A 14550-nucleotide genomic window follows, 5' to 3' on the forward strand; every position below is an offset into this window, starting at 1 on the left:
CAAGATGCATTTCTTCCTTTAGGAGGCGTGATTGTCAGAAGAAAATAAAAAAGTTTCAGTTTTGTTTTTGCATGTGGGTGGGTATTCTGTAATAATTGTTTGGAATACACTATATTTTTAATATGCTAGTTGTGATAATTTCATGCCAAGTAAAAATGTCCATAGTCATATTTTATGTTCCTAAAGTAACAGAATGACTTTCAATCTAGAAAAGACAAAAGAAATGCTAATGTGGCATTTTTTTCAATTTTTCCAGGGGTTTTTTCCGAGCTTCAAAATTTCCCGAAATTTTACATCTCTGTCCTTGCTACTTCTGGGCTGGAGGGTGGGGGCAAGAATAAAGATTTTTTTTTGTATGCCTGTTGGCGGTAGCAGAAAAATCCCCGAGTAGGTTTGCTCTCCTTCCGTCCTCTGACATCTACCACATTCTCTTATCTGCAGCCCTTTCTGAAGAACCCAGGGAGAGCACTGGAGTTACAAGTCCTCAGTTTATTTCTGGGTGCAGTGAGTGGAGTAGAACTCTATTATTCTTGTGGCTGCCTCTTCACATTACATTCTTACAACCAATGCTCCCTCTCAGCTGTGGAGTCTTGTGAGCAGAAATGCTACTTTGTGAGCTCCTGGCATTGAAGTTGTGAGCGAGCTAATTGGCTGCTGCATAAATCAGCTTGCTCTGGAGGAGAGGAGGAGAAGAGGAGATGGGATTTATACCCCGCCCTTCACTCAGAGTTTCAGAACGGCTTACAAACTCCTTTCCGTTCCCCTCCCCACAACAGGCACCCTGTGAGCAATGTTCCCTCTAAACTATGGAGTCTTGTGAGCAAAAGTTCTCCTTTGTGAGCTAGGGGCATTAAAGTTGTGAGCGAGCGATTTGGCTGCTGCATAAATTAGTTTGCTCCGGAGCCGTCCTTCTCGGGTTAAGACAAAAATCTCTGAGCTGGAGGCTAAAAAACTGTGAGCTAGCTCACACTAACTCAGCTTAGAGGGAACACTGCCTGTGAGGTAGGTGGGGCTGAGAGAGCTCTTGAGAGATACTGCTCTTTTTTATTTCAAAGACAGCTCTTATCAGAACTATGGCTTGCCCAAGGTCATCCAGCCAGGTGCAAGTGGAGGAGTGGGGAATCAAACCCGGTTCTCCCAGATTAGGGTCTGCACACTTAACCACTACACCAAACTGGCTCTGGAGCCATCCTTCCTGAGGTAAGACAAAAATGTGTGAGCCAGAGGCTTAAAAACTGTGACCTAGCTCACACTAACTCAGCTTACTCGAAAACTGTTTCCTTTCCACTATTAAAAAAACAAAAAAAAAACCAAACAAAAAAAACTCAGCTTAGAGGGAACACTGCTTACAACTGTTTCTAAGCTGCAGTTTTCATTAACAATCCATACAGATTTCAAAGTGTGAACAGAGGCCACCTTGGGGCAGCACTTGAAATATATGATAGTAACAGAAATTTCTTCAAGTAGGCTTCCAAACGCAAGATTTTATTAACGAAGAAACAAAACAGCAAGAAGTCCACTGCAAGACAATGTTCTGTAGACGGAAATATTGGCTGAGGCACACACAAGTGTATGATCGGTGAAACTGTTGACTCCCATATCCAAACGGCTAGTGAAGTCAAGGCCAAGTTACACATTCCATGCAAACACACGTAGCAATCATCCGGTGACCCCTTTAAATCAAAAGCCATTTGCAAAGGGAGCGAGGAGGAGCTGAAGAGGAAAAGAGTACTTAACCTTTTTCCCTGCTCCAGGCTTACTTCCTTGTAGTGGCTTTCAAACATTTTATTAGAGCAGGAGTCCAATCTGAAGTTCCTCACCACGGGACTACACATGACAACCATCTGCAAATAAGTGTTTGGAACTCTGGATGGGGGGGGGGAGATGCCACTTAGAGGAGCACTTTTGAGCAGAGAGGTTTTTGTCACATGTATGCACAGCAGCTGTTGCTCCTCAGTCGTAGAAGTCACTAAAATCATCTTCACGTGAACTGTGTGCTTGAGGACGCAGAGCTGCTTCAATATCAGAATTGCTGTCGTCCGAATCGCCCCAAAAGGCTGCATTAGAAAAGGAGGGGGGGGAAACATCTATGAAACTGATAGTTATTCACAACCGTGGCTATTAATAGTTCAAAATCGTACACTGCAGGTTGTTCTCAGGGCCACATCAGGCTTAACAATGTGCCCAATTTGGGTAAGGGCCAGAGTGTGGGCGGGGTTAAGTCAGCCTTCACGTAAACAGTGATGGGGCCTGAATGAAACAGGATACAGCGGGAGTGAAAAAGGAAAATTCCACACTAGGGATTATTTGGCAAGGGAGTGAAGATCAAACTTAGGCATTTATATAAGCCTACGGAATGGCCACCCTTGACCCGAATGTGTCAGGCTAGCCTGGTCTCATCAGAACCAAGGAGTCCCAGGGTTACTGTACAGAGGCAGGCAATGACAAACCACCTCTATACATTTCTTGTCTTGAAAACCTCACAGCAGGGGTGTCAGACATAAGGCCCGGGGGCCAGAACTGGCCCGTCCACAGCTCTTACCCAGCCCACAAGCGCGCTGGTATGTATGGAAATGTAAGGCACTCTCCCTTTTATGGTATCCCTTGGGGGAAAAATAGAATGGATACGAAAAATTCTGTTCATGGCAGAGATGGACAAAATTACGAAGAAACTGAATAACAGGGAAGATCTTGACTTTTTTGAAGAATGGAATGACTTTAAACTTTACCTAGAAAAAAACTGGGATGTGAAGCACAATTTACTATGTTTAGAACAATATTGAGATTAATTGATGTTATCTTAAGATGTACTGGAGGGTCAAAGGGGGAAACATTGCGGGAAGCCACCAGGAGGGAGGGGGGATATGGGAATATAGGTATTGGTTTAAGAATGATAATAGTTTTTTTTAACTGTAAGAGGTTATTTCCATGAAAATAAAAAAATTCTTTTACCAAAAAAAAAAAAAGAAATCCCCACAGCAGGGGTGTCAAACATAAGGCCCGGGGCCCAGAACTGGCCCGTCCACGGCTCTTACCCAGCCCACAAGCAACTGGTGTGTATGGAAATGTAAGGCACTCTCCCTTTTATGATATCCCTTGGGGGGGGGAAACCCTTGTCTTTCATATGATTAAATAAATTTATTGGGGCTGGTACCAGAAATATGGGACTGGATTAAAAAAAAAGCTCTTTATGGCTGAAATGGGACAAATTGACAAAGAAACTTAACGGCAAGGAAGATGAAGAATTCTATGAAGAGTGGAAAGATTTTAAAGAATATGTAGAAGTGAAATGGAATGTTAAAAATACTTTAATAAGTTTTGATAGTTATTAGAATGGATCCAAAAAAAAAAAAAGTATTGAAATGATGAATTTAAGTAATGTTACCTGAAAGATTAGTTTGTAATATGATAAAATATAGAATTAAAGATTAAGATGAAAATTTAAGGGGGATAACGCACTGTGGGAAGCCATGTAACGGGGGGTGGGGAGATATTCGAAAATGGATATAAAAAGATTGAAATGTTGTGAAAAATTTAATTTGCTTATTATATCTGTACAATAAAATTGTTTTTTAAAAAATAAATAAATTTATTGGGGCTTTTGTGGGTTCTCCAGTAAATCAATTGCTTTGACTACTAGGAATCAATTCCTTTTGTTTGTATTTTGAGTAAAAAAAAATAATATTGTTAATTGGGTTTGCCTGTGTCCTTTATAAAGTTTATATCTCCGGTATACCTGGCATTACATCGTATAGCACACATGGCCCCGCCCGACAAAGTGACATTTATGTCAGATCCGGCCCTTGTAACAAATGAGTTCGACAACCCTGCCCTACAGGGTCACCGTAAGTCAGCTATGGCTTGATGGCCCTTTCCAAAACCACCATGTTATGGCCACGTTTTTGTTTTTTTTGTGTGTGTGTTTAAAAGAATAAAGGTTTACTACAACCTAGCATGGGGAAAAGGTACACAGGATGTAAAATAACAAAGAGCTAATATTCCTACATCCTTACAGCTAGACTGAAAATGGCAGAAGAGAGGCTTCTTCTTCTTGCCCAGAACAAAGAACCACAAGACAGGAAGAGAAGCCATAAAATGCTAATACCTGGCAATTTGGCCTCCAATCAGAACAACAAACTAGATCTGAACTTCCAGGGCTTTCTAACTGTTTAAAACAGATTGGTTACAAACAAACATGTGACTTAACAAACATCATTAACCCAGTAAATACTGGAAAGTGTTTTAACTTGTAACACCCAACACTTATTCATTTCTTTTTTTAAAAAATTTTTCCTTTTATTGATAAAACACCAAAGTCCAACAACTGAAACATACAAGTCATAAACTGCCTTCTTTACAGCGAGAGGTGAGCCAGATCAGCATTCCCGTTTCACATTGAGTCTTGACACAGCAACCCTACTTGTCCTCCTCTGCCCTGCAACCTACTTAAAGAGACAGTTGAGCCCGCAACCCCAATGGTGATCGTTCTAAAGTGCTACCTCTTCCGGTATGAACTGATAGTCACCTAAAAGCGTATCCATGGAGCGTAAGCGGCATTTGAGGGGAATATTTCCTTCTCTGACATGTATTGCAACACCCCAAACCAAACCGCCACAAATCTATCATGAGCCTGCGATGTGTTTGTTCTGCTAACTTGAGTGACCTGTGTCAACTTATCTAAGATAAATAGGTCCCATATTTTATCATACCACATCTGGAGTTGAGGGGGAGAGTCGGCTTTCCATACCGCTGCTATAGTTATACGTGCGGCCGCTAGAAGCTTTGAAATAAGCTCTTTTTGGACCCTGGATGCCGTAAGTATCTCCAATCTGTCAAAGAGCACCAATTTAGGGCATACTGGTAAGTCTAACGCAGTGATATCCCTTATGATACCCAGGACCTCCTCCCAGAATATGTGTGTTATGGCCACGTTTGATCACCCCATTGCTTTGTTTTTTTAAAAAAATGTAGAAATTGAAGAAGTATAGAAAAGGGCCATCAAAATGACGAATGGGCTGGAGCGTCTTCCATATGAGAAAAGGCCATAATGCTTTGGAGATGGAGGAGAGACAACCAGAGACAGACTTGGCTGAGGTTCACAAAACATGCATGGCAGGGAGCAGGGGTCCCCAACCTTTTTGAGCCGGGGGGGGGGGCGCCTTTTGAATTTTGAGAGTGGGAGGTGAACGTCACTCCGAAACGGCTGGTACAAGAGGCAGGGCCAAATGCAGTACCACCCTCTCTCTTTGCCAGAGGACTGCAGGAGGAGAAATGAAGACAAGCCTGAGGGAAGGGAGGTAGAAAGAAAAGGGGGATATAAAAAGAAGGAAAGGCTGAAGGGGATATGGAACCACACAATGACTAAGGAGCATTACAAGTACTTATTAGTCCTCCTGATTCCTACAGTGGTTGTGGCTGATTATGCAGTGCAAAACACTTTCATTTGAATTAAGGCAGCCGATAACAAGCCCTGCATAGCAATGGCCCCGCCCACTTTCTGAAAAGCTGGGCTGCCACCAGGGGAAGTACTGGCAGGCACCATGATACAGGACCCCGGCATGGAGAAAGTCTTACCATTTAAAAGGGGGGGGGGGCAATCATAGTTTGCATCTGTCACCATTTTTACTCACCTTTTGACTTTATCACAGCTATCTTTCCTTTTTGGTTTTCATCTCTATAAAACAAAACAAATATTTATATCAATGTTCCTGTGATTGTGCTCAAGACATATCTCGATGGACTTGGGGAACAGATGGCAGAGGCAATATTCTCTGTGCTGTGGAGTGTTGTGAGCAAAAAGTTGACTTAAAAAAATTTTTTTAGTACTTTAGGTATGAGAAGAAGGATATTGCAATTAAACAATTATAGTAGAATAAACCAAAAGTCATAACATTTGACCACAAAACTCACAAAATGAAAACTATCAACAAGACAAGAAATACAGTAGAACCCAGAAAGAAAGTGTTCCTCAAATAAATAGGCTCTGGTCATTGGGCAGAATTCTCAACAATTGGTCAGATTCAGGAATGCTTTACAGATGAAACCAATTATGGTAAATCGGATTCGAGGGAAGCAAATCCTGCGCTGACATGAAGCTTAGTACAGGTGCCCATATACGAACAATGAACAAATTCGGAGTAAGTTGGTATAGAAGTTGTTTGTGATCTTTGAATAAAGTCTGATATCTTGGCCATAACAAATTGGTCCCATGACTTCATGAGCCAAAACAGCTACTAGCAGTAAAGTTGTGAGCGAGCCTACATTTGACTATCACATGAATTAGTTTTTTAGAAGATTACTACCATAAGTTATCAGTGATAACTCCTGTTTCAAATGAAGCCTGATCTTTAGAGGAGGAGGGGGATGCTTTTATCACAGTGGATCCTCCAGGGAAGCCCATGCAATGAGCAAAACATCTGTGCACTAAGAGCTAAAAATGTGTGCACCTGCACATGCTAGCGCAGTTTAGCAAGAACACCGCACAGAGGAGGAGTTGGACACACTCAACACACATGTCCCCTTTAGGTACTAAAGTTAGCTTCCTAAACGATATCCACACACATTTCCAGCATGGTTCAGTTTCAGCTGGGGGAAAGGATGGCTGTAAAGGGTGCTTCTGGGCTGGTGCTTGTGACATTACCAAACCTCCCCCATTGCAGAGCAGTTTTGTAGTTGTTTTATTGTTAATAAGGTTAACATAAGAACATAAGAGATGCCAATGTTGGATCAGGCCAAAGGCCCATCCAGTCCAACACTCTGCATCACACAGTGGCCAGAAATACCAGTGCCATCAGGAGGTCCACCAGTGGGGCCAGGACATTTGAAGCCATCCCATTGTTGACCCCCCAAAGCACCAAGATGACAGAGCATCACTTGCCCCAGAGTCCCTATCTATACCTTGTGGCTAATAGCCACTGATGGACCTCTGCTCCATATGCTTATCTAATTCCCTTTTGAAGCCGTCCATGTTTGTAGCCGCCACCGCTTCCTGTGGCAGTGAATTCCAAGTGTTAATCACTCTTTGGGTGAAGAAGTACTTTCTTTTATCTGTTCTAACCCGACCGCTCAGCAATTTCATGGAGTGCCCACGAGTTCTTGTATTGTGAGAGAGGGAGAAAAGTACTTCTTTCTCTACCTGCTCTTTCCCATGCATAATCTTATAAACCTCAATCATGTCACCCCTCAGTCGTCATTTCTCCAAGCTAAAGAGCCCCAAGCGCCTTAACCTTTCCTCATAGGGAAAGTGTTCCAACCCTTTTATCATTCGAGTTGCCCTTTTCTGCACTTTTTCCAAAGCTATAATATCCTTTTTAAGGTATGGTGACCAGAATTGCACACAGTATTCCAGATGAGGTCGCACCATTGATTTATATAGCGGCATTATGATATTGGCTGATCTGTTTACAATACCCTTCCTAATAATCCCCAGCATAGCATTGGCCTTCTTTATTGCAGTCACACACTGTCTCGACATTTTCAGTGAGTTATCTACTACAACTCCAAGATCTCTCTCTTGATCTGTCTCTGCCAGTTCAGACCCCATCAATGTGTATTTATATTTAGGATTTTTGGCTCCAATGTGCATCACCTTGCACTTGGCCACATTGAACCCCATTTGCCATGTTGACGCCCACTTGCCCATCTTTGACAGATCCCTTTGGAGTGCCTCACAATCCTCACTGGTTTTCACCACCCTGAACAACTTCGTATCATCCGCAAATTTAGCCACTTCACTGCTTACTCCCAACTCCAAATCATTAATGAACAAGTTAAAAAGCAGTGGACCAAGTACTGATCCCTGTGGTACCCCACTGCTTACCCCCCTCCACTGGGAGAACTGCCCATTTATACTCACTCTCTGTTTTCTATTAATTAGCCAGTTTTTGATCCATAAAAGGACTTGTCCTTTTATCCCATGATTTCTGAGCCTTTGATGAGGAACTTTATCAAAAGCTTTCTGGAAGTCAAGGTAAACAATATCTATTGGATCCCCCTTGTCCACATGTTTGTTCACCCCCTCAAAGAACATTAACAGGTTAGTGAGACAAGATCTTCCCTTACAGAACCCATGTTGAGTCTGCCTCAATAGGTTTTGTTCATCTATGTGCCTACTAATTCTTTCCTTAATAATGGTTTCCACCGATTTACCCGGTATCGACGTCAGACTGACTGGCCTGTAATTTCCCGGATCGCCTCTGGAACCCTTTTTAAAGATGGGAGTGACATTAGCTACCTTCCAGTCCAGTTAAGTGTGAACACATGTTTGGAATGTCCTGTCCTAATAGTTTTTTAACGGGAGGCAGCCTGCCTAAAGCCTGAGAGGAAGAGGAAAAGCCGATGGCTAAAGCCGGCATGTGATGAGGCGGTACTACCTTTAAATGGGAAGCACAAGTCTGTAAATCACTTCAGAATATAGACTCCATAAAATATATATTGCAAATATGCTTCTCGTTTGCCTAACGGGTGCCCTTTCATTTCAAGAAAGCAAGTTAATTCTGACGGCCAGTTCCATAGTTAGCAACTCCTTTCCAAAGTCCTTCTATGCGGACTTATGGCCCTGAACAGGAAGTGGTGGCGGCTGCAAGCATGGACAGCTTCAAAAGGGAATTAGATAAGCATATGGAGCAGAGGTCCATCAGTGGCTATGAGCCACAAGGTATAGATAGGGACTCTGGGGCAAGGGATGCTCTGTCATCTTGGTGCTTGGGGGGGGGCATCAGTGGGAGGACTTCTAGTGTCTTGGCCCCACTGCTGGACCTCCTGATAGCACCTGGTATTTTTGGCCACTGTGTGACACAGGGTGTTGGACTGGATGGGCCTTTGGCCTGATCCAACATTGGCGTCTCTTATGTTCTTATATGGAGCAGAGGTCCATCAGTGGCTATTAGCCACAAGGTATAGATAGGGGCTCTGGGGCAAGTGATGCTCTGTCTTCTTGGTGCTTGGGGGGGGTCAACGGTGGGAGGGCTTCTAATGTCCTGGCCCCACTGGTGGACCTCTTGATGGCCCCTGGTATTTCTGGCCATTGTGTGACCCAGAGTGTTGGACTGGATGGGCCTTTGGCCTGATCCAACATTGCTGTTTCTTATGTTCTTAATGCCCTTGCTATAAGCTATATATATATATATACATATATATATATACATATAGTCGAGAGCCAGTTTGGTGTAGTGGTTAAGTGTGCGGACTCTAATCTGGGAGAACTGGGTTTGATTCCCCACTCCTCCACTTGCACCTGCTGATGTGACCTTGGGTCAGTCACAAGCTCTGGCACAGCTGTTTCTGAAAAAGACGTTTCTGTCAAGAGCTCTCTCCGCCCCACCTACCTCACAGGGTGTCTGTTGTGGGGTGGGGACGGGAAAGGAGTTTGTAAGCCGCGCTGAAACACCTTTGGGTAGTGAAGGGCGGGGTATAAATCCAATCTCTTCTTCTTCTATTAGAAGAAAACCCTTCCGTTACCCCTGAAAATATCCTTATTCCCTGGCTGAATAAGTATGGCTAGGACTCAACAGTTGGGTTCCCATCGCCTCTCCCCTATCCTTATGTAAATATTGTAGGCATTCAGCTGCCTTTGATCTACCTTGATGCAAATGCGGCGGCCATTCTGTCGCGCTAAATGAATGCTCTTGTGTCTAGAGCATCACAGGCCCTTTTGAATCTGCCAAACAAGCTGGAATCATTTTGATCTTTTGTGTGGCACCTCCTTATTGTGTTGCTGCTGCAGCCAAATAATCTCGCCAGGGGCAATGATGTAAGAGCATTAACTATTCTATTAACAGTCTTGTGGGGAAGCACTGGAAAATGGACCCTCTAGTCTATTTTACTGTGAGAGATCTAATAGAAGGGAAGGTGATACTTTCTGACAAAGGCTGCTCAGACTAAGGCAAACAAACTCTTTTCACCGCAGTTGGGTCACCACCAGCACGGCATCAGGACTTCGGTTAATCTGCAGCGATCCAGTTTAAAGTTAAACCCTCATGTTGGTAATGAATAGATATTCGTCTGCTAAACAGTCGTTCTGTAGAATGTGCTATAATATTGGAATTTTTGTCCAATCTATACAAGTAGGCCAAATTCTGATGTTATACAGAGCATACGAAAATACAGTGGGGCTGAAACCCATTACTGTGGATAATCCCCTTTGCCTTTAGTGGGTCTTCTCAAATGAATAAAAATGAATAAAAAAACCTCTTAAGGCTTACATTTTTGAGCATGGGCAGCAGCAAAAAGTCAGTTATTTAATTGTGCTATTGCAATGCTAAATACTTTTGAATGTTTATGTTGAAAAATTACAAACAAATTTATCTAATATTTTAGTAATTTCCATCCCACCGTCTTCACCAAAGGCAGCTTACAGATCATTTTAAATAATATGATTTTAATATGATTCCATCCCACCCGTCTTCACCAAAGGCAGCTTACAGATCATTTTAAATAATATGATTTTATAAGTATCAGCATAAAATACATATTAGCAGCCTGGATGAACGTTAATTGAAAAAACTAATCAGCAGAAAGCATGGATGAACAAGGGCATTTTTCAGCCGGTACCAAGAGCTCGTGCTTGAGTGGGTAGATTCCCCCCCCCAAAAAAAATTATTTTCGTTAACACCAAGCTGTCCTCAACATGTCATGCTCATAAGAACATAAGAACATAAGAGACGCCAATGTTGGATCAGGCCAAAGGCCCATCCAGTCCAACACTCTGTATCACACAGTGGCCAGAAATACCAGTGCCATCAGGAGGTCCACCAGTGGGGCCAGGACATTAGAAGCCCTCCCACTGTTGACCCCCCCAAGCACCAAGATGACAGAGCATCACTTGCCCCAGTGCCCCTATCTATACCTTGTGGCTAATAGCCACTGATGGACCTCTGCTCCATATGCTTATCTAATTCCCTTTTGAAGCCGTCCACGCTTGTAGCCGCCACCACTTCCTGTGGCAGTGAATTCCAAGTGTTAATCACTCTTTTGGTGAAGAAGTACTTCCTTTTATCTGTTCTAACCTGACCGCTCAGCAATTTCATGGAGTGCCCACGAGTTCTTGTATTGTGAGAAAGGGAGAAAAGTACCTCTTTCTCTACCTGCTCCTTCCCATGCATAATCTTATAAACCTCGATCATGTCACCCCTCAGTCGTCGTTTCTCCAAGCTAAAGAGCCCTAAGTGCCTTAACCTTTCCTCATAGGGAAAGTGTTCCAACCCTTTTATCATTCCCTTTTATGCTCCAGGATCATATTCAGTCCTCATCGGATCATTTTATAGTTTTCCACCTAGTTGGTTAATTTACAAACCTGTATGCTTCTGCATAACAAGGGAGACCCTTAAATACCCTTAAGGAACATCACCAGAGGAAGATCCGCTCCAGGGGCCAGCAGAACACCGGGAACCAAAGAGATGCCGCAACAAACAAACAAACATCGGAGCCTTGCTGCCTGGGTGTCGATAGGGATGTCACCCCCCCTCAACTCTGTGGCCCAAGTTAGGTAACTATAAATAATTGTAAACCGCTCAGAGAACCCTCGGGGGGTCAGAGCGGTATAGAAGTCGAATGTTAAATAAATGAATGAATGAATAAATATGTAGAAACTTCCATCTTGTCCGTGAATGGTCTGGTTTAAATGTTTTTATAACTTGGCATCAGCCACCTCTTTTACTGCGGAAATGTTCATACTTTTTTTTATAATATACTAAACATTTTTTAGATTTTAAATGTATGGTAGCACAGACCTCAGGATATAGGTCTGTTAAATTATGTGGTACTGTTCCCTGTACTTAAAAACGCTATTCTCAAAGTCTAGTAGAATTTTTTTTTTTAAAGTCTCCCGCTGATACAAAAGAAAGTGTGTTATGCTGGTAAATATTCTCCCAGGTGGCATACTGGAAGCGATTTAAATTTTTTAACCTGGAGAATCGCAATCACACTCATCTCCTTGCTCCGGATCGCTGCGCAGCCACATCGCTCCCCGGGAGCGTGCATTGGTGTTGTTTCTCTCTCTCTCTCAGTTTGGGCATAGAACTAAAATTTTCACACGCGCGCAAAACAGCAATTTCCACTTCAACCTGACTGCTGTAACACTTCCCTTTAAACTTTAAAGGAACACTTCCCTTTAAATGTTTACCCCGAAAATGGCCTCCGTGAGATCCCGAACTCATCTAAACGCAAAAACTAGGCACCATTTAAACATTGTTTTTAATAACGCGGTGGCAGAGCTCCGCCTATGCGCACACCGCCAACGCTTTAAAAAATGGCGGGCGAAAAGCGAAAGCCTCGGGCAGCTTTCGAGCGGGGAGGGGGTTTAAACCGGAAGTGGCTCAACACCGGAGGAGCGATCAGACGTCAGAAAAGTGCAGCTGCTATTGGCTTTCTAAATGAAATAAATAAATTATAAACCGCAAGAAAAGTGCAGCTGGAACCAGAGAATCAGGAAAACACCACTTGGGGACCTGGTATCAAAATACTACGGGTTAAAGGGGATTTGAGCCGGAAAGTGATGGCTGGGGACGGGAGGCGGATGTTGATTGTGTGATCATGCAGATAAAATCTGTTTCTGAACTGGCACAACACCAGATCAAATGGCGTGTCTGACCGCACCCTATAAGGCAGCCAACTATTATCATCCAGTCACATTTGTGTAGAAAGGTGACTGATAAACGATGATTATAGATGAAGCGGAGCACAGAGGCTGAGAGAACCAGCGGCTTGTCTGATGCCAACTTTTGAGATCCTGGCTGAGATCTGAATCCAGGACTTCCTGGTTCACAGCTTACACTTACAGTATGCCAGTTCTCAAGGATTTATTCCAAACAAAAGCCGGGTGTCAATCTCGCAATCATTCTAACAAGCAAGAATGTGTTTGTGAAAGATAACAAAGTGGACGAGACGGACTACGTATGAAGGAGAGATCAGAACAGACCTTATTAAGTTCAGAACTGAGTGCTTTGTGAAACCATAAACCCTGATCCAGCAAGGATGATCAAGGCTTCAGAGGCAGTATTAGTGGTACAGGTACGCATACTGCTCCTTACTGAACTGGGGCTGCGTGCTCCCTGCCAAGTACACTAGACAGCGCTTTAAGTTCTGACAACTCCAAGTCTGGGGAACCCAAATGTCCCTTCCCCATCCTTTCCTCCAGGGAGTGGTCAGTGCTGTTGAAGCCGGAAGCACTAGCCATCAGTGTTCCCTCTAAGCTGAGTTAGTGTGAGCTAGCTCACAGTTTTTGAGCCTCCGGCTCACACATTTTTGTCTCAGCTCAGAAAGGATGGCTCCAGAGCAAACTAATTCATGCAGTAGCCAAATCACTCGCTCACACCTTCAATGCCAGTAGCTCACAAAGTCGAATTTTGGCTCACAAGACTCCACAGCTTAGAGGGAACACTGCTAGCCATCAATCTGGTTAAGGTACATAATGCAAAGCAGCGTGTTCAGAGCCGGCCTGTTTCACACAAGGCTTCCTGGAGAGAGAGGGGGCCACGGGTTTCCCCAAAGTGCACTTACACTGCAAGCTGAAGGAGGAAGTAGGTTCAAAGACTGCTGACAGCCCATGTTTACATTCAGAAGTCAGATAACAACCATCAGTTCTGCACTATGGAGTTTCAGAATTAAAGGCAAATTTAAATTAAAAGAATCTAGATAAAAACGGAAAAGGGCAAATTCAGAGAGCTGTGCTTTAAAACCAATTATTGCTACTAGCACTTTATTATATTATGCTTTTAGCATTGCCTGTTACATGTTGTTCTTAATTCTATTTTATGTGCATTGTAAAACTTTTAGGTGTTTTATGTAAGCCGCCCTGAGCCGGCTTCGGCCGCGAGGGCGGGACAGAAGTCTAATCAATCAATCACTCTTCCTACCTAAGTTTGCTCCATCCTTAATGGGAAATTTATTACTGAGGCCCAGTTCAAACTTTTTCAGTTCTAGTGAGGTGCTTATACAGACTTCCTTCTGATCCATGAAAATATGTTTGTTCTCCAGAATTAACCACCTTTTGAAAGGCTTGTTCCTGATTAATTTAAATCCCCATATTTAGAACGGAAGTACACAACAGGTGCAATTGCATAATCTCCCCTCCCAAAATGGAGTCTTTCCCCCCATCACCATGACCCCAGGAAAATGGCACGTTCAAGGGAAGAGGGGAGGGGCTCCTTGAGAAACAGCCGACAAGGAGTTAAATGCCTGCATGCACACAGTTTATCCGCCCAAAAATTCCAGCCAATTTGGGGACGAAAGAAGCCCACTGTTGGGAAAAGCACAAGATCTAGCATATAATTTGGCCCTCAGAACTTGCCAGATTATGGCCATTCCTAAACTAATACAGAATCAAGATTGTGTCACGGCTGCCCTGGTGAACATACCCATGTAGGTTGCTAACTGGGACATGGTCAATGAGTGTGAAAGCCATTGGAGGACAGTCACTAGAGCAGGGTCCCCAACCTTTCTGAGCCTGGGGGCTGCTACAAGAGGCAGTCAGTCACACGACTGCTGCAGTTTACCTTCAGTGCAGTTTGGTGTAGTGGTTAGAAGCACGGACTCTAATCTGGGAGAACTGGG

General features: G+C 43.4%; 1 protein-coding gene across 1 annotated transcript in view; it reads right to left on the reverse strand.

Annotated features, from left to right (window-relative positions):
* Positions 1 to 1468: 1468 nt before the first annotated feature.
* Positions 1469 to 14550, reverse strand: part of KIZ (kizuna centrosomal protein) — a 133821-nt gene continuing 120739 nt past the window's right edge. Inside the window, exons 12-13 of the mRNA XM_015406210.1 lie at positions 5631 to 5674; positions 1469 to 2057 (exon numbers count right to left, since the gene is read on the reverse strand). Coding sequence (XP_015261696.1) covers positions 1954 to 2057; positions 5631 to 5674 — 148 coding nt within the window. The 3' untranslated portion in view covers positions 1469 to 1953. The remainder of the gene's footprint in view (positions 2058 to 5630; positions 5675 to 14550) is intronic.

This window comes from Gekko japonicus, unplaced genomic scaffold (assembly GCF_001447785.1).
Source record: "Gekko japonicus isolate JY-2015 unplaced genomic scaffold, Gekko_japonicus_V1.1 scaffold1209, whole genome shotgun sequence".
Lineage (NCBI taxonomy): Eukaryota > Metazoa > Chordata > Lepidosauria > Squamata > Gekkonidae > Gekko > Gekko japonicus.